Source organism: Clupea harengus, chromosome 25 (assembly GCF_900700415.2).
Source record: "Clupea harengus chromosome 25, Ch_v2.0.2, whole genome shotgun sequence".
NCBI classification, from domain to species: domain Eukaryota; kingdom Metazoa; phylum Chordata; class Actinopteri; order Clupeiformes; family Clupeidae; genus Clupea; species Clupea harengus.
The window spans coordinates 13,658,960-13,676,475 of NC_045176.1; the positions used below are offsets into that span (position 1 = coordinate 13,658,960).

The 17,516-nt window shown below is 40.5% G+C and overlaps 1 protein-coding gene across 4 annotated transcripts in view; it reads right to left on the reverse strand.

Moving 5' to 3' along the window:
* The window catches only part of astn1 (astrotactin 1), a 166,846-nt gene that overhangs the window by 3,811 nt on the left and 145,519 nt on the right, over positions 1-17,516 (reverse strand). For all 4 annotated transcript variants that reach the window (XM_031563091.2, XM_031563095.1, XM_031563093.2 and 1 more), the window contains 3 exons: positions 9,190-9,322; positions 2,172-2,272; positions 1,662-1,845 (listed from right to left, as the gene is read on the reverse strand). In XM_031563091.2, the coding sequence (XP_031418951.1) occupies positions 1,662-1,845; positions 2,172-2,272; positions 9,190-9,322 (418 nt within the window). The remainder of the gene's footprint in view (positions 1-1,661; positions 1,846-2,171; positions 2,273-9,189; positions 9,323-17,516) is intronic.

Sequence of the window (17,516 nt, forward strand, 5' to 3'; positions counted from 1 at the left end):
GTCTTCAAAACAAGCAGGCAAGTCCCTTTAAAATGCAGCTGTGTTGAAGGTTTTTTCTTACTTGTATATCTGGAAACAAACTGTCATTGTTTACATTGAAACTGTACTGTCATGGAAAGGAAAGGGGGTATTTCAGAGATAAAAAAGGGGTTTTGTCAAGTGTCTGAGTTGGTTGTTTTGCAGTCCGTCAGATCTTAGAAGACTGTTCAAATGAGTTGGCTTTGACAGAAGGTTTGCCATTGCTTACTTTCTATCACTGTTACAAATCTTTGTTGAGTTATTTGGATATTTCAGAATGAGATCATGAAAATAATATATGAATAATAAATATAATATATAAATTGACAGTGAAGTTGCCAACAAAGTCGCCAAGCGACTTTAATATCAATTAGCTAAAGAAAATATAAAATGAATGACGACACATCCACGCAGTAGCTAGGTTTCCGTCAAACTTTTAAATGCAAATTTTGAACATTTGAAAAAGAAATCCTGAGTAAATAGGAATTGGAAACTAATTCCGTAGAGGGTAGGATTACTATAGGGTTTAATGCTGGATTACAATAGGGTATAATGCGACTAAGGTTGATGAAAATGATATAGTTTATTCGCATTAATTTGCATTTGTTGCAATTTTATCAGGCATTTCCGTTAAAGTTGCCCTGCCAATCCTTATGTTTTGATCCCACAACTGTTCACAACTCCTCCCTTAATTAGGAGTCCATTTTTTATTTGCATATCACAGCTGATGGAAACGCGCACAGACTTGCATTTTCTTAGCGGAATTTTCATGAATGCGCTTAAAATATGTGAATGAGTTGGATGGAGACACAGCAAAAGACTCTTACATGTATAAATGCAATATGTCACTACTGTATAATGGCCCATTGACTACCACATCACTGTAAACATTCATTTTCTAAATTGCCTCCTTCTGTGGACTAAAAGATTGTATTTACCATTGGTATCATTCAAGGTGTGTACTCCACCTACAAGATTGAGTTTTAATGTAAGTAGGTTTAAATGGAACACGTCAGAGGCCAACCAAAAGTATAAACCTCTCCAAGATGGAGCCAATTACGCCAAACATTTTCAATGTGAGTTAAGGTTACAGTTCTTTATGTCCAAAGGTCCTTAATCAGGTTCACCTGTTTTTAGTGAGCATCTGTGCTGGAAGTGTGCAAATTTTATACTGAACATGCGGTAATGTTTACAAAATGATTAACTCTGCTTTTACAGTACCGGCCTTATTTAGATGGCTCTTTTGGGGGAGTATCTCAGGTCGCTCTTGTTATTGTCAGTTACCACTGAGGTCAATACACTTTCTAATCAGTTTAACTGCATTTGGTTTAAACTCAACCATAATTTAGCATAATGAAATAATCTTTGTTTGCCAAGATAATTAAAATGTACAGAGAATAAAGCATTAAGAACTGACACACTGAAGCACACCCACACACATCACTCCCTTGATTTTTTTCAGTAAGTACAGTGGCAGATGCAAGAAATGAAGCAAAACAATATCTGTAAATACCACTACATGAAGAACATGTAAATGACCTGGTATATTTCATAATTCTTCACACATTATAGTCAGATATATGATCCGTGCACAGTTGTACAGACTGTTCAGTGGCAAAAAAACAAACAAACAAGATCCTAACCTTGGTCCCAGCTCATCCTCACATCGCCAGGTGAACTCTCCAAAGCTCTCATAGCGCTGGTTATAGTGGTACAGCACTCTATGTAAGGCGGGGGAGCCCAGGTCCATGAGAGTGTTATAGGCTGTCTGCTGTTCCTTGCCACTAGTATAACCATTAAAAAGGTTATAGATCTTGTCTGCAATTTCTGTAAGAACAGGGAAATAATAGTAGCATTATGGGAAGTGTGGTGCTCAAAGCATCATGTTCTGGCTTCTCAAATGCCTGAACTGTACTAACAATACACAGTAGATGAATCCATAAGAGTCCACAAAGCAGCTGGGGACAGATCTGTAAAAATGCATGGCGTAGTATTGTGGCTAGTCCAAAGACATGCGAGAGGTGTCCTTTCAGAATGAACTTGCTACATTTTTAGAATTGCTAAAAGATGCACTTTTGGGGGATGCACCTAAAGCTGCTATCGAGTTTGATGACACACTGGTTACTTGACACTTGAACCGCTACTGAACTGACCTTGTGCTTTGACATCATCCACTGCTGGACAGGGAGTCTTGATGGTGACCTCACTGGGGTTAGATCGCCTGCCCGTGTTATCCACTGCCCACAGCCGGAACCTGAAGCAGAAGAGCCCAGGATTAGAATCATTTGTGGGCCTTGCCCTATACAAGGACAGGGTTATCAATGATGTAGTTAAGGTTATATCAAGACCTTGTACACACACAGATGGTAGTAGGTAGCCTTGCACAAGACTCAACTTGCAGATACTTACTGGCATGCAGCATCAACTTAGATGTCACTGTGCATTTTCTAATGTTTATATGTACACTGTGCATTTTTACAGATTAAACCCTTTAATACTCTGTGACAATGTGACTTTGAGAAACACGATCATACTGTCAGAATATTATACTATGTAAGGTTTAACCTATTGTCCCTTATATGCTGTATTATTTATGTGTTCATTTCACAGGGAACACATATAGCTGACCACTGGTCTTTGCAACAATTATGTAATAGAGCACAAGAGGTGTGCTATATGCAAGACAATCTGAAATACTGTTTGTAGTATATCATATTTATTGTGCTGCAATCACTAGTTGTGCCACAAGTGGCAAAATAACACTTTCAAAAAAGAAACAAATGCAGTTAGCAGTTATGAACCAAGGACTAACCTGGTGATACAATCACCTGAGCAAACCATGTCATTATAAGCCCATTTACAATGCTAACTAATGCAGTTTACTGAATGCTGCTCAGACCAGTGATGGTGTACTCTGATGTTCTGTGTTGAGCACAGCTGACTCACCTGAGAGAGCCCAGGAAAGTGACATTATATCGAAAGCTAAATATGGGTAAAACATATGGGTGAACATTCAACTATTTAATTGGAAACTGTCATGACAGTTTTTGTGACACTCTCGCCTGAGGATCTGCGCAGGTGACAAATCAAGTGTTGTAAACATAGGATTGTGTGCACTACTGTGTCAACAGGACAATCATGTAATAAGATTTTTTTTGAGGATTGAGTACTGCCTTAGCTGTGCAATCTTCTAAAACATGATCTAGAAGGCTATCTGGCTGCAATGGATTGTGCAAAGTAGATCATCGCAACATAGGTCTACATAGTCTATATGAAACACCCTCAATTCACATGGTGTTATTCTCCTTTGCCAGACACTAAAACATAGAACAACTCAATAAGATCAGATGCTTTTAATCATAGATGTAGCTTTTTTCATTCTCCTAACTGCACCCTCAGGTGATTTTGAATTTAAACAATTCATACATATATATAAACGGTTCTATGACATGATTGGAAAGATGTCAGGGTCCCTGGGTACTATGGATTTGAGATTACTTCAGTCTGATAACAGATGATGGTGAGAAGGTCCTGTGGTAACAGTTGTGCCATATGAATAATCTAGCCCATGTTTCTATATCTGCTGAAAAGCTCTCTGCTGCTGGTCTGATCAAATGACATGATCAAAGCTGAAGAGGCACAAACGGTAACTGAGTTGAATTATATCTCCATCTAGTGGATAGAAACATGCAAAAACACTACTAGCAATGTCATCAGATACATCTAAGGGACTTATACACTAGCTGAGGGTCTGTAGAATACACTCGCATTAACTGGTGTTTGATCATCTTCTGATGGTCAAGGCATCCTACTTCATATGTTTCAGCAACAAAATAGAATGGGAAAGCAATGTGAAATATTAAAATATCAAAATGTGCTAAAAACAATGTGAGTGATCATCACTGCTAAAAAAAAAAAAATAGTAATTATTCTCATTATTAAAAGTATTCTAAATGCGAACAGAAATTGTGGTAGGAGGCTCTTATGTGACAGGCAATCAAGAATGAAGCCAACCAAAGAAGCCCATTTGGAACGGCCCGTTCTCTCCTGGAAGAAATATGATAAATAAGCTGACAACAGGAACACTGAGCAGACAAAATGATGTAAAGACAAAGTGCATATGTTTTTGGTTGTGGTGCCTCTATACATCAAACACATTTGAGGAGACACTGCACTCAACTGTTCATTTTTTCCTCCCTTTTCTTTAACATAATCTTTTCAGCGTGGCTTCCCTCTTTCCGAGGCATGTGTGAGGTAAGTGTCTACATGTGTGGGGAGCTGAAAGCCACTCAGTGGGAATAGGATCTGTGCATGTGTGTGTGTGGGTGTGTTTGTCTCCCTCTCTCTCTCTCTCTCTCTCTCTCTCTCTCCCGCTCTCTCTCTGTGTCTGTACGTATGTTCTGACATGCACACAATGCACACAACTAAACAAAGCCATCAATATATTTGCAACGAATAGCTGAATACGCCGCATTACAGAAGTACAGGTATTTGAACACCTACACTAAACATCTATGACCACTTCTATGTTTCCTAAGGGTGTATATGCCTAACTCGTGTTTGAAACTGGTTGAAACTTCATATTGAAAAGCAAGTAGACTATACACACTTAAAGTAGTCAACAGTTTAGAAATCTAACAGTTGACAATTAAAGAGGTATTATGTATTTTTTACCCTGAGCAAGCTAATTAGTTAAATGTTTGCAAAACACTAAGAACAGAAAAGTTGGCACTAATAAAAGCTACTTGATTTGCTAACTGATGTATTTTGGCGGTGTAGTTGGCAGTGCTGAGAGTAAAAAAGTACGTGTTTGCGAGGTTTTGGATCATGAAAGTAGCATAAAACTACACAGTGAAGAGCCGCCTAGGTGAAGAATGGGAATAGAGGGAATAACAGGTGTGTCAGGATCTGTCCTTCTCATGACCATATACCTAAAAACATACTTTCAAGTACTATTTACCTGCTGCATCCTGTTGCTTTAAGTGTTATATCCAATTATTATCACAGCACCCTTGGATAAAGTTTAAAGAATGATCCTATTTGGAAAGATGAAGTCAATCTGTAATCAAACCCTGACCCTAAAAGTCAGCAGCTTAAACGCAGGAGTTTTCTGCCATATCTCACACTTTATTTTTTCCCTGATTTATTTGTCACACCTTATAATAATGTTATACTATTTAGTTTTAAAGGAACAATAGAAAATGAGTATGTGTGTGTGTGTGTGTGTGTGTGTGTATGTGTGTGTGTGTGTGTGTGTGTGTGTGTGTGTGTGTGTGTGTGTGTGTGTGTGTGTGTGTGTGTGTGTGTGTGTGCCATGCAATGGGAGAAATATGAGCAACAGCAGGAAGGGCCACTGGCCCATTTCATTATATACATGCCTCTCCAAGTAGTGTCACCCATTCCATACACTCATGCAATACTGACTACCCTGAGCATAAAGGGTCTTCTTCGGTGCTACCTCTTCACCGAGCCCTGCTGAGCTGTGTCAGAGAGGAAACTGCCTTCACAGTGTAAAACGTCTTCATGCAAGGTTAACTACAGGCTAATCATGCTTTTTGAAATTGATTGAATGACCACAACAATAATACATATATGTATACAGTACACACACACACACACACACACACACACACACACACACACACACATATATATATATATATATATACATATATAGATATAGATATATTTGTGTGAAAAAAATACTTTTGTGTTTTTGAAAAGAACAGGTTCAGGTTGAAAAATAAATGTGTGGTTTTATAGCACTGCTAAATCTCTCATGATCCGTTTGAGATATATTCTGTGTAGATGACAGGATCTCAAGGGAAGATGGGTGTGGAAACAGCTTGGCTCTGAAAATACAGATGGGTGTGTGGTCAATGATTTACACGTTTTTATGTTTTTAAGGCCCCTGGAAAGGGTTGTATAGCAATATACCTTGTGTTACGGTGAATTTATTGTTCCTTGTACTTTCTAGTATTGAAACGCCTGAGATTGAGGCCTTCTAGGAAACCCATAACGACTTCAAAATAAATAATTAATGCCTCTGAATAATAATTTTAAAATTGCGTTGACTGACACAGATTATTCTATCATTATGACATCTCATTGCTATTTTAATTTCAAGGACTACAAATCGCAGAAAAATGCAGATTAGATGGCTGCCAGTTTGGTCTGTCTCTCTGAAATCAAAATGACCCAAAAGCTGCTCACATATAGAGCACACATACAGTAAATCTAAAATGTCTACATTAATGATTGTTATAAATACTTTCTAGTTGGAACCAGAATAAATGAGAGGGTACTGTTATTTACTCTACACAGGTACACCTAAACATTTTCTAAATCTAAGTAGCGTGTTATACGTGGGTATATGAATATATAAGATACCTGAAAACAAGCATATGGTTGGAAGAGAGCAACTTTGTTTTGAACTGGTTGGTTGTGTCTGGGCTACCTTAAAACTGAGCTAATGACTCTGTGTTGTGCAGCAGTGCCTGCACACTGCAATCACACTCAAAAGCAATGGGTTAGATGACAGGTGAGGAGATGATGAGGAGAAAATGGCTCCTTTTTAAAAACCATAGACAGCACAGAGGGCGTCTGAATTTCCAGTCAAAGAATATTCTCAGGGCAGAAATTAGATACACTGATGCTGAGTATGCAGAAAGTGATCATGAGGGAACGGATAATATAAGGCCAAGCACATTCTCCCACAGACAATAGATTCATCAGTTACTGATACTGAAACAGAGAGGCTGTGAAGCAGATGTTAGCAATACCATCAAAATGTCTACATAGCCAGACAGTAGCACCCTGCTTATCTATGGTAGCAGGGCATACAAAAGCCATGAAAATAACAGTGTTTTTAAAATTTTATGGCAAAGTGGTAAAGTTTGCTGCATGGGCATTTTCTTCTATGGAGCTGTATAGGATGCAGGATCAAAAGCTTTTTGAGCTTTGTATGGAGCAGCATGCCTTATCTGATGGAACCAGGCTGCAGGCTGAATTCAATGCAAGGTTAGACTATCAGATGCATGGACAATGTAGCTGAGAATCACTGGCTTACCTTAGCAGCTGGTAAAAGCTGGTCATTACCAAGAAGCACACTTTACATTACAATGGCCTTCTTGCATCAGAATTGAGTACGTTTACACATACAGGAGTTTGAACAGTGCATTTAACCCATCTGTGAGCACACATAGCTAGAGCAGTGGCCAGCCGCAGTGCTGGGTTAGGTGAGAGAGGGCAAAGCGCTGTTCATTTAATCCCCCCGTCCACATTTTTCCCTGCTGGCCCAGGTAATTGAACCAGCAACCTTTTTGTCCCAAACCCGCTTCTCTGAGCTCTAGGCCGCCGCTACCACATCATTACTACACTATTAAGAACAGTCTAGTAGTGCAGTATATGGAGGAATGATGTATAACAGTACACTGATACTTTACATCATCAGTCACATAAGACTAGGGGTCAGGTTTCTTCTACCTGAAACCGGACAAAATTTACTTGCCTCTAAACCTGGCACTTACAAAAAGCACAATGGTAGCAGACTCAGCCAGATGGAAGAGGCATTGACATTTTTTGAGCAACATACAGTATGTATTCCACAATAACAAAAACAGCTCTACATGTTCTATACCTACATCATTCAGTGTTTCAAAGATCAGACTCTAGGTGTCCAGTTTAATACAGATTATGTGGTACCATATATTATGTTTATTTATGTTTCCCTTGAGTTCTGTGCTGTCCAGCTGCAAATGTGGTTTGAATAGAAGTTCTTTCCTATTTGTACATGAAATGCAGACATGATTGTCTGTGAAACAGGTCACTATATAAAGACTAGTGCTTCAGACCACTTCTGTTAAAGGTGCTTATATGCAAAAAAATATGTGAAAAATATGTTTTGATGCAATGTCAAAGATGCCGATGTACTGTGTCGCTGAGATATCTACTAAAGTTAGCACGCGTACAAGCTGTCATCAGTCCATCCTCTCTCATAATACCACTTGGTACATCAGGAGTGTCAAACCCGTCTTGGTCAAACTCTTTGTTTACTTCTGCGAAGGAAGAGGAGGTAGGGGACAAATGCAGTGATGCACTGTAGTGATACAATTTTTTTTAACTTCTATTCTGTTTCTGTAAAGAAAATGTGTTGTATGTGGTCTTGTTTTGCACATTTATGACTATTAGTGATACCAATAAGCAATTTTGGGCCAGTGCACTGACCTAGCATTTGGCTCCTCTTTTTGATGTTTACGGCACTTACCCTTCCTGACACACAATGATCTCCTGATTCCTGTTTCTGCCATTACCATTAAGTACTCTATCTGACGCACTTTCAAGCTGTTCCAAGGCATGACCGACTTCCCCAGCTGTCTGATATATTTTTGAAAGACCCCACTTTGAGCTTTCACTTTGTCTAAAGACATACATAAACATGACTGGAGGAGATAGTTCAGTCCTCCCCCCTCCAAAGCAAATGAATGTGCCTCGTAAAAGAATGCTGCCTTAAACATTAGCATTTCCCCACAGGATCTCTCTACCACACACACACACACAGACACAACACAGGCACACACAGCGGTATATCTGTTTGGATGCCAATGGCAGACTTCCCTCTGCTGCATGACAACGCAGTGGAAGATAGGATGTGAGGAAATGATGTGATGGTGATGTCATCATTTTTAAGGTTTGGTATGATTACTATAAAAAAATTCCCTGGCACTGCTCTCGGCCAGGAGAAAAAAAGGATATCCCCTACCTTAAAGTCCGACAGCCTGTCTCTCTGGCCAGTGCATACAGTTTATTCAGAGTTTAGCACTTTTCACTAACAAAGCCTTACACATTCATGGTGTTTACTAGGGGGTGCCGTACAATGTTGACTCCTTTTCCATGTACTGTATTTTATGTTTTAACATGGCTTCATGAGCCATATTGTTTTCTTTATAAGACACCATGGTTAATTCCATGGTTCTAAAATGTTCTCAAAAAGCTATTGGGGACTTGACAAAGCCCTGTGAAAACCCCATATTCAAACTGAACTCAAAAGAAGGAAAATAATGGAATACATTCTTTTGTGTGTTTTGAAATATTACGGTGGTTCAGTGTATTGGTGTATTATTATTGGTTTGGTTTGTAATGTTGTTTTGAAATGCTGGCAGGGTGACTTACATGTAGGTGGTGTCTGGCTCCAGGCAGCGAATGATCATGGAGATGGAGGTCAGGGGGTCAAGGATGTCCCCCAGCATCACGCACGGAGACTTAGACCCAGACAGGATGTCATCCACAAAACTCAACATGGTCTCTGTGAAGAAGGATATGAGATGTATGTATAGGAATACATCACTTCCGATTTACTTTAACTGTAGTGGAGAATAGACTTGGCCTAGGAATGGCAGTACATGAACCATAAAATATACATTATTTGGCATTGGAACGATTAAAACACTGTGACACTTGTGGCATTTCATTAAGTCATAAAACAATAGACAATACATGCACACACACACACAAAACAAGCTCTTCAATGAACCCCATGTCTCTCACAGGGCAACAGTGTTTGAGTGCGGAGGCACATGGATCTGCACTCAGAGAAGACAGGCACACTCAGGCACAGACAGGGACACTCATCCACCTCTGAAAAGCTGTCCATGTGGAAAAAATGTGTTTCTCCGCTTTGCTTCCTCGCCCCCTCTGCGGTGTTCGCTGAGTGGATATGGAATAACCCCGGCCAGGAATGGAGACTTTGTGTGTCGGACACCAGAGGGAACGTAAGTGTTTTTTGGTTTCACACGAGACGCTTTTCGGCCCCGACACGTTCAGACAGCCTGAGGTCTGCAGCCCCCATGAATAAAGAGCCCACAGAAAAGCTACCTGGCAGGTTGTAATAATATGCCATGCCTGCTCCTATTAAGGAGAGGCTGGGGAAGGTGTTTGCCCAGCTGGGCTGCATGCGTCACTGGACACGGGGGCTTGGGTCTCCAGTGTGAGATTCAGCACAGAGGAGAACCCTCCCATGGATAGGCCGATCTCTGGAGAAGGCGGACACCCAGTACGTACTTCCTCCCTGGAAGAAGGCTTGTTCAGAGAACCTCAGCTGGTCGCAGGCTGCTTCAAAACAAGGTGAGGGGCGCCAGGATAAACTTGGGAGGGAAAAACGAGAGCGTGTGTAGCTGTAGCTGTTTACTGGTGCAGTATGTGTGTGTATGTGTGTGTGTGGTGCGTGTGTGTGTGTGTGTGTGTGTGTGTGTGTGTGTGTGTGTGTGTGGTGCGTGTGTGTGTAGGTGTGTGTGTGTGTGTATAGACCTACAGAGGAGTGCCGACGAACATGTGGAGTGATGTAAATGAAAAGTGACATTGTGAGGGACTGTAGCACTTGAAGTTGGATATCCTGACTAACCACACACACATTTCACATTTGCACACATGTTGCAGACTCGCGGCTCCAAAACTCATGAAGGAACCAAGGAATACTGATGTGATTTAAAATTTAAAAAGACTCCTTTAGGTTCACTCTACCCAAAAGAAAGAATTGTCCATGTAAGAATGTGAGAAATTGTTACCCACTGAATAAAGCACCAACACGTTCTTACCTCTAAGGCAAAAGTCAAAGAGGAATGAGACATTTCAGTGGTGTGGTCCTGAGAAGCCAAGTTTGACACAACCCAGAACATATGACATTGCATACACAAAACACTTTGTCTTCCAATAAAGGCTTACTATGAAACAGGGTCTATTTCAAAGCAATGAGTGACCGACAAACTACTTTCAGAATTCCACTGGTGTGGGTCTACAAGATGCGGTTCAGTGGAGGAAAGAGTAGACGATCAGGAACTGAGCCCTTTCCTGTTTTGATTTTGAACATAATTCAACTGTTTTGGCTGGAGCAAACATGCAAAAATCAGACCAATCAACTGTACCCCACACCATTATCAGCATTGCATTACATATCCCCATTCTTTGCTTTGAAATGCTGCAATTACCCAATTATCAACTTAAACTTAAGTCCAACTTTGTGATAAATTACATTTCAGGATGCAACTCAATCGGTTTGATAATGGATAGCATTAACCAACACAGTTAATTGTGATTGTAGCTAATGTGTTTGTGTGTTGTAATCAAGATTTTACCATCTGTAGGCACGGAATATCGCTAGGCATGGCTTAGATCTGAGGCAGAGATAAAGATCTTGGGGGACTGGGGCCATGTATATGTTTGCCCACTTTGCAAACAAGTACGATTTTTTTTATGACTGATCTTGCCATAATACGGGCAGTTTTTGAGAACATCACACAAGAAACCTTCCAAGGGGAATACTTCTTGACAAACTGAAAGAAATAGTACTCACATGGAATGAAACATTTCTTTATCAAAGTCATATCTATATCACTTAATCAAACTCCTTGCTTGGATAGTTAAGAACAGTCTGTCTGAGGCATCATTTTTTGAAAGCACCATCTCTTTATAAATCTAACATGCTGCACTGATAGTACAACATCTGAAACAGGAATCTGGCACATGCTAACAAATGTTATGCTCTTCTTCAGGTTCCAACCACAAAGCTTGCCCCATTTTTCACTGGGAAGGGCCTCAAATGGCAGGAACACCAAGGTGTCTGGCTGGCCTTCACTGCTGTGTTCCCAGAGGCTTTGGTCAATTCTGCCTCATGATTCTTTCAAACAGGCAGCGGTCACTGGGGGCTTTCAATCATTCAGACTTCTCTGCAGAGTGCTGTTTGATTGATTTAATGAGTTGAAAGTATGTTGAATTGAAAGTGTTCAGCCGTGCTAAGAGTGCACCCTCAAAGACGTTTAAATTTAATGGGATGAAAATTCATCCCAAAGTTTTTATTTCTTCTTTAAACACGATGAAGAGTCATCAAATTCACATACCAGATTTGCACTGTTCACGATGACGCTAATCTTTGATCTTTTGAATCTTTCATGGTAAGTGATAAAAAAAATTCAGACACTTCAGGGTTCAGTGGTTTACAACAATCTTCATCTCTCACAAGATTCTTCATTCAGTGCTATCCAAAGCATGCTTTTCAGCTGTATCAGACATCCCTCCTCTGTCAGAAAACACTCTCTCAATGTGATCACAATATAGTTTTCCGTAAAAATGTAAAGAGGCAGTAACAACCTTTTGTCTAAAACTATCCAGCTGCCTAGCTAGGAGCCAACAGAGTTGTCATACAAACAGCAACAACGGCACCGCTGACACTGATAAAAGGTAGCTAGCTTGCTACCTGATGCATTTGGGCAATATATTGGGAAATGTCATGCTGCAAAAGATGCTCTTATATTTCAGGTTCCTCAAAATTACATAGTGAGTAGACTGGGGGACTAGTGGGAAGGGCAGTGTGTTTATCGTTTTAAGTTTAGAGAGTTTTAAGATACCTTCATAAACACCTTAAAAGGCAAACATGTACATACTGTTGTACATACATCAAAATCGCATCTAGAATTGTCCATGATAGGTGAAAATTCACCCTAGTTACCTCAGGACTCCGGAGCTGCATATAAGTATATTTATAAGACAAACAACAATTGCAACCGGGCTCACTCCCAGCACAAGGCTGAAAGTGAAGCAATGATAAACACATCGCACAAGGTTTATATAGACAGAAGTTCAACAGGGATAACCACGTAGTGGATTTCTGACGTCCGAGGCAAGGATGGAAGTTTTCGGGGGTTGGAAGAAGCACAGTTCGACCCTTCTTATCACCTCTGATCTAAACATGCTCTTGTACATATGCAGACTAAGTGGCACCTAATATTCTAAGTTACACACACGCAGAAACACAGAAAAGCCATGTTCCTGCCTACATAAGTACATGATTCATATAAGGTAATCAATAATACAAGGCACTTGATTATTATATTCTTAAGTCATTAACAGTGTTTGGAAATGATCCACATCAGTCCATTCTTACACTTATATCAGACATTTGTCCTGATCCATTTGGAAATATTCTCTTACCACAAGAGATTCTAAAACAAAACAAAAAATGCTAAAAAAAATCTGTCTGGGGACATATCTACAAAAATAATACAGGACGCAGCTAAGATTGAGTGTTGAACTAGACTCTTTCAACCATGAGTGGAAATGGTTTATTTCACTCACACTACAGAATGACATAGATTGGGAACATGTTCCATGATCATTTGCAGAACTGGGTGGCCCTCTTGGTAGAACACTCATCGGTTCTTTTCAACAATCAGCAGAGAAAGGAACAACAGTTGTGAACTGGCTTCATATTAGCTACCAGTCTTCAGGGCCCCAGGAATTCTGACAATGCTTCCCATATGGCTCTGCTGGTACCACTCTGGATCAGCTGTGGGTAGGTTAGTGTGTACAGTCAGGACTACCCTAAAAAATATGTAATAGTTGTAATTTCAATAATTCAGTGAGTGGAAAATGGAGAGTGAGAAAGAAAGAAAGAAAGAAAGAAAGATACCGGTAGGTAAACAATTCACAGGAGTTCGGTCTTATCCAGATCACTGGGAATTTCACCAGTTCCATTAAAGCTGCAACTGTGTGGTACCAGCACACTTGGCAGTCCTGCAAACACTCAACAAATCACATCTGGATCTTGTTGTCTACTTTGATGAACAAAAGGCCAGAGATGGACAACAACAGTTTGTAGTGTATTGATTCTTGGCACTTGCCAGCAGAAACAATGATTAACAGACCTGATCTCCCACAAGAAAAGTATAGTTTCAGAAAAACACAGGATATAAAATGCTAATGGCAAAGTGTGTGTGTGTGAATACTACACCCCACTTGTCTAGACAAAAAGAGAGAGACCACTTCAATCAGGCTGTATCTGCCATCTACGTCATTCCTCAGTAACTGGTTGGATGGATTCTACTTTCTTTCAGTTGAGATAAATCACCTTTCCTGAAATATGTCAGAAACACACCACTCAACTCACAGCAAAACAGGTGATAGCATTTAGTCACTGTGTGCTCCAAAGCTACATTTCAAGTATACTCCCTTGAAAAGCATTTTATGATGAAAGCAAGTATGGACCACACAAAAGCATAAAAAACAAACATGGATGAAAAAGGACATATGCACACGGCACAAACAATCGACCATGGATAGCACTGACGCACAGCAGCCATGTTGGCAGCATGAATGAACTGAGCTGCTGAAAAGCCTTGGAACGTAGATACAGCCTGCAACCCACACATTGACCCTGTGCATGAAGTGAATCATTCATGGAGGTCAAACCGGTGTCTTTTTTTTATCAGTAATTCTATTCATTGATGAATGCAATTGACCAATGCACAGTTGAACATCTTACCACATACACAAAAGCTAAATTAAAAAGCAAGGCCCCTATATGCTTGCAGTTACCTTGGTGGCTTTCTAAATGTTATGATGTTTCCTACAGTAATTGGAGAGTACATAATGACATAATGAGATATTTATGGGAACCAGAGCACGAAATTAACTGTTTGGCTGTTAGATGAAAATAGTTACTGACCAGGCATAGTTTTCACCTGCCAAAAGCTTTTCCTAACATCATTTGTATGTATCAGTAATGTACTACCTTTCATGTGTAATTTTCAGTCTAAACACATATAGGATGGATTTAAGAAGTGAGACGAGCTCTCATAGCTTTTCATAACTTTTCCATGATGGATGAGCCGACGAGACATGGCTAGAGACTCTGCAGGACTATGATTTCAAGATTCCCGAACGGGCTGGCCGCCTCCATTTCAACGCAGATGCTCTGTCCTGATGGCTGTGTGAGAAAGACAGCAGCTGGCATTGTCAGCACATTGAGGACTGGGGCGCAGCGACTTCAGTGGTGGCAGCTCTGCAACCCCCCCCCCCCCGGCAATGATGACGCCTCTCAAGCAGCAGAGCAGCAGAGCAGCCAGCAGCGGCCAGTGATGACAGCGGATGGGAATTCATCGATCCCCTACAGTTATGATAAGACCAGAGCCAGGCGGGCCAATGACCACCATGGGCTGCCGTCTCAGGTATGGGTTTTTTGTTCTGATTGTAAAAAGGGGGTTTTGCCTAAATGTATGAGTCAATGGGTCGGTCTGAGACTGGCTTGCACCCTACCGCCCCTTGGCCCCGCCCGGAAGCGGACACAGAAACTGAGTCTTCGTCTCCTAACGCAACTCTGTTCGCCCCAAGCCACCAAGGCTCTGCAGGGACATTCTCAACGACAGTGGCAGCTTCCAAAGAGGGTCTCCCCCTTAATTCACTACACTTATATCAGAGTAAGCCCTTGCTCCATTGATGTCCCATTATTTCTCTCAGCATTATTCAATGTCTATGTGCCATTTAATACATTCACAAGTGGTTGTCATCACTTTGAACCCAAGACTGCCTTTTATTGGTAAGCAGCTTTTGAGAAATTAAATGTTGCTCCAGGCTATGCAGTAAATGGTGTTCTCTGGTTTGTCGCTACACGATGGTAGTCCTTTGGGGGATAGTAGTCCCTCACATTGCGCATGCTCAGACACAAACGGTTTATGGCATAAGGCTCAACATAATCGCGCATGCTCAGACAACAAAACGGTTTACAGCATAAGGCTCAACATCAACATCAACATATCTGGCTTGTCTTAACGCATAATGTAAGTTTATTTAACGTAATATTTAATAATGTTGTAAACGGTTTAAACGTCAACATATGGGGCTTGTCTTAACGCATAATGTGGGTATATTTAATGTTATATTTAATTATGTTGTAAACGGCTAACAGCATAAGGCTCTACGTCAACATATGAAACGAAACTGGGGAGAGACTTTTTGATCCTCCACCTCATCTGTTTTGTCCACTGTGACAACATCTTCTTTGTTTTTAAATAAATGGTCATGTTTTCAAAAAACTGGCTTTCGTCGCTTTTCTCCATGATTGAAAACGGATCTGTCGTTGTGACGCATGCGCGCACGGCTTCGCTGTCGACAGTGTGGCAAAATGACGCATGCGCAATGTGAGGGACTACTATCCCCCAAAGGACTACCATCGTGTAGCGACATGGTTGTCTATTTCCTATGCTAGCTAACTAGCTAGCTTACTAAGGACATTTTTAAATAACATTAAACGGTTTAGATGGCCAGAGTTCCATTTGCATGAAATGATAGCTAGCTATCTAGCTGATGTTACAGTCTCCTCAATTGGACTTATAAAATAAGAACAGGAAAAGTACATATTCACACTATTAACATGAGTTCACATTAACACATGCTAGCAGCTGCAGACTGATAAGATGGTTCCCTAAGCTAGAAATAGTTAGGATAGTTAAAAAACTACGATAGGTAGAAACCCTCTGGGTGCCTGTGCTGTTTCATATTAACACAAGTTCATTTTCACTTCATATCATATAGCAACTATTTGTTAAGATGGTTCCCTAAGCTAGAAACAGCTAGGATAGTTCATGTGACCTTTCATTAGGATTAGTCATTAAATGTGGTTGGGTGTGAATACACAGCATCTGTTAATTTATCGTTATGGAAGACTGAATGTGAATGAAAATTTGTTATCTATCCTATTTTGTTTTTACCTGATGCATGGTATTCATATGTGAAAGAGAAACCCATTCACGCTTTGCCTGGCAGAGTTACTGTGCACATTACTAACAACCAGGATTGTATAGGTTGCAAGTTAATAAGTTAATAGTCAGGAAATTATGGTAACGTGAATGACTGTTTTAAGTTCGTCTGTGTGCTCTGTGGTAATGTGAGAATAGAACTGTCCGCCACTCCTGCCCTTCTGTATAAGTGTTTCCTGCTGTATGTAGCCTACCTCAAAATAAAAAGCTCGAGGCCAACCAAAGCAAACAACTTTGTCTTCTTCAAAGAACCCAGCTCTGACACTATAGTATGACTTGCATTTAAAAAAATGAGGACATAAATATGTGCAGGTTGGAGTCTGGATCTCTGCTGGGTCACATTGTTTAGGGCCAATGAAATACAACGTATTCACTGTTTGTACCTTTACTCTACAAAACTGAACTACAAAACTATGCACGACAACTCAATATCAATGCAGACACTCAAAAATGAATGTAACTGTTCGAGTAGGCTACCCTGTGCAACCCCTACAACACACTGAATTTCTGCACCCCCTTAGCAAGAGTACCTGTAGCAAGGTAAGCTGAGGTAATGCTGGACACCTCAGGTTCAACAACAACCGTGGCAGCTGTAGAGGTTTTTCTGATTGTGTGATTGTGTAGCTTGTGTTCTGTGTGTCTCACCCCCCTCACCCTGTCGCATAGATATGGCAAGGCGTTTTAACATTATCAGATTGAATAGACAGACAACTGAAGTATTTTTCGAAGACAAACAGCACCCGTATTTAACACGCCAGAGTGGTGCGGTAACTGCCATCATTCACCTGCTAAAACAAAAATCTACATGCCATTGGCTCTTGGCGGGTGCTAATTTTGCTCCCTGATGAGAACTTACAGGGATATGGAAATGTGGACATAGGCTATTATGACTACTGTTGAGCCAGTTAGTACTAA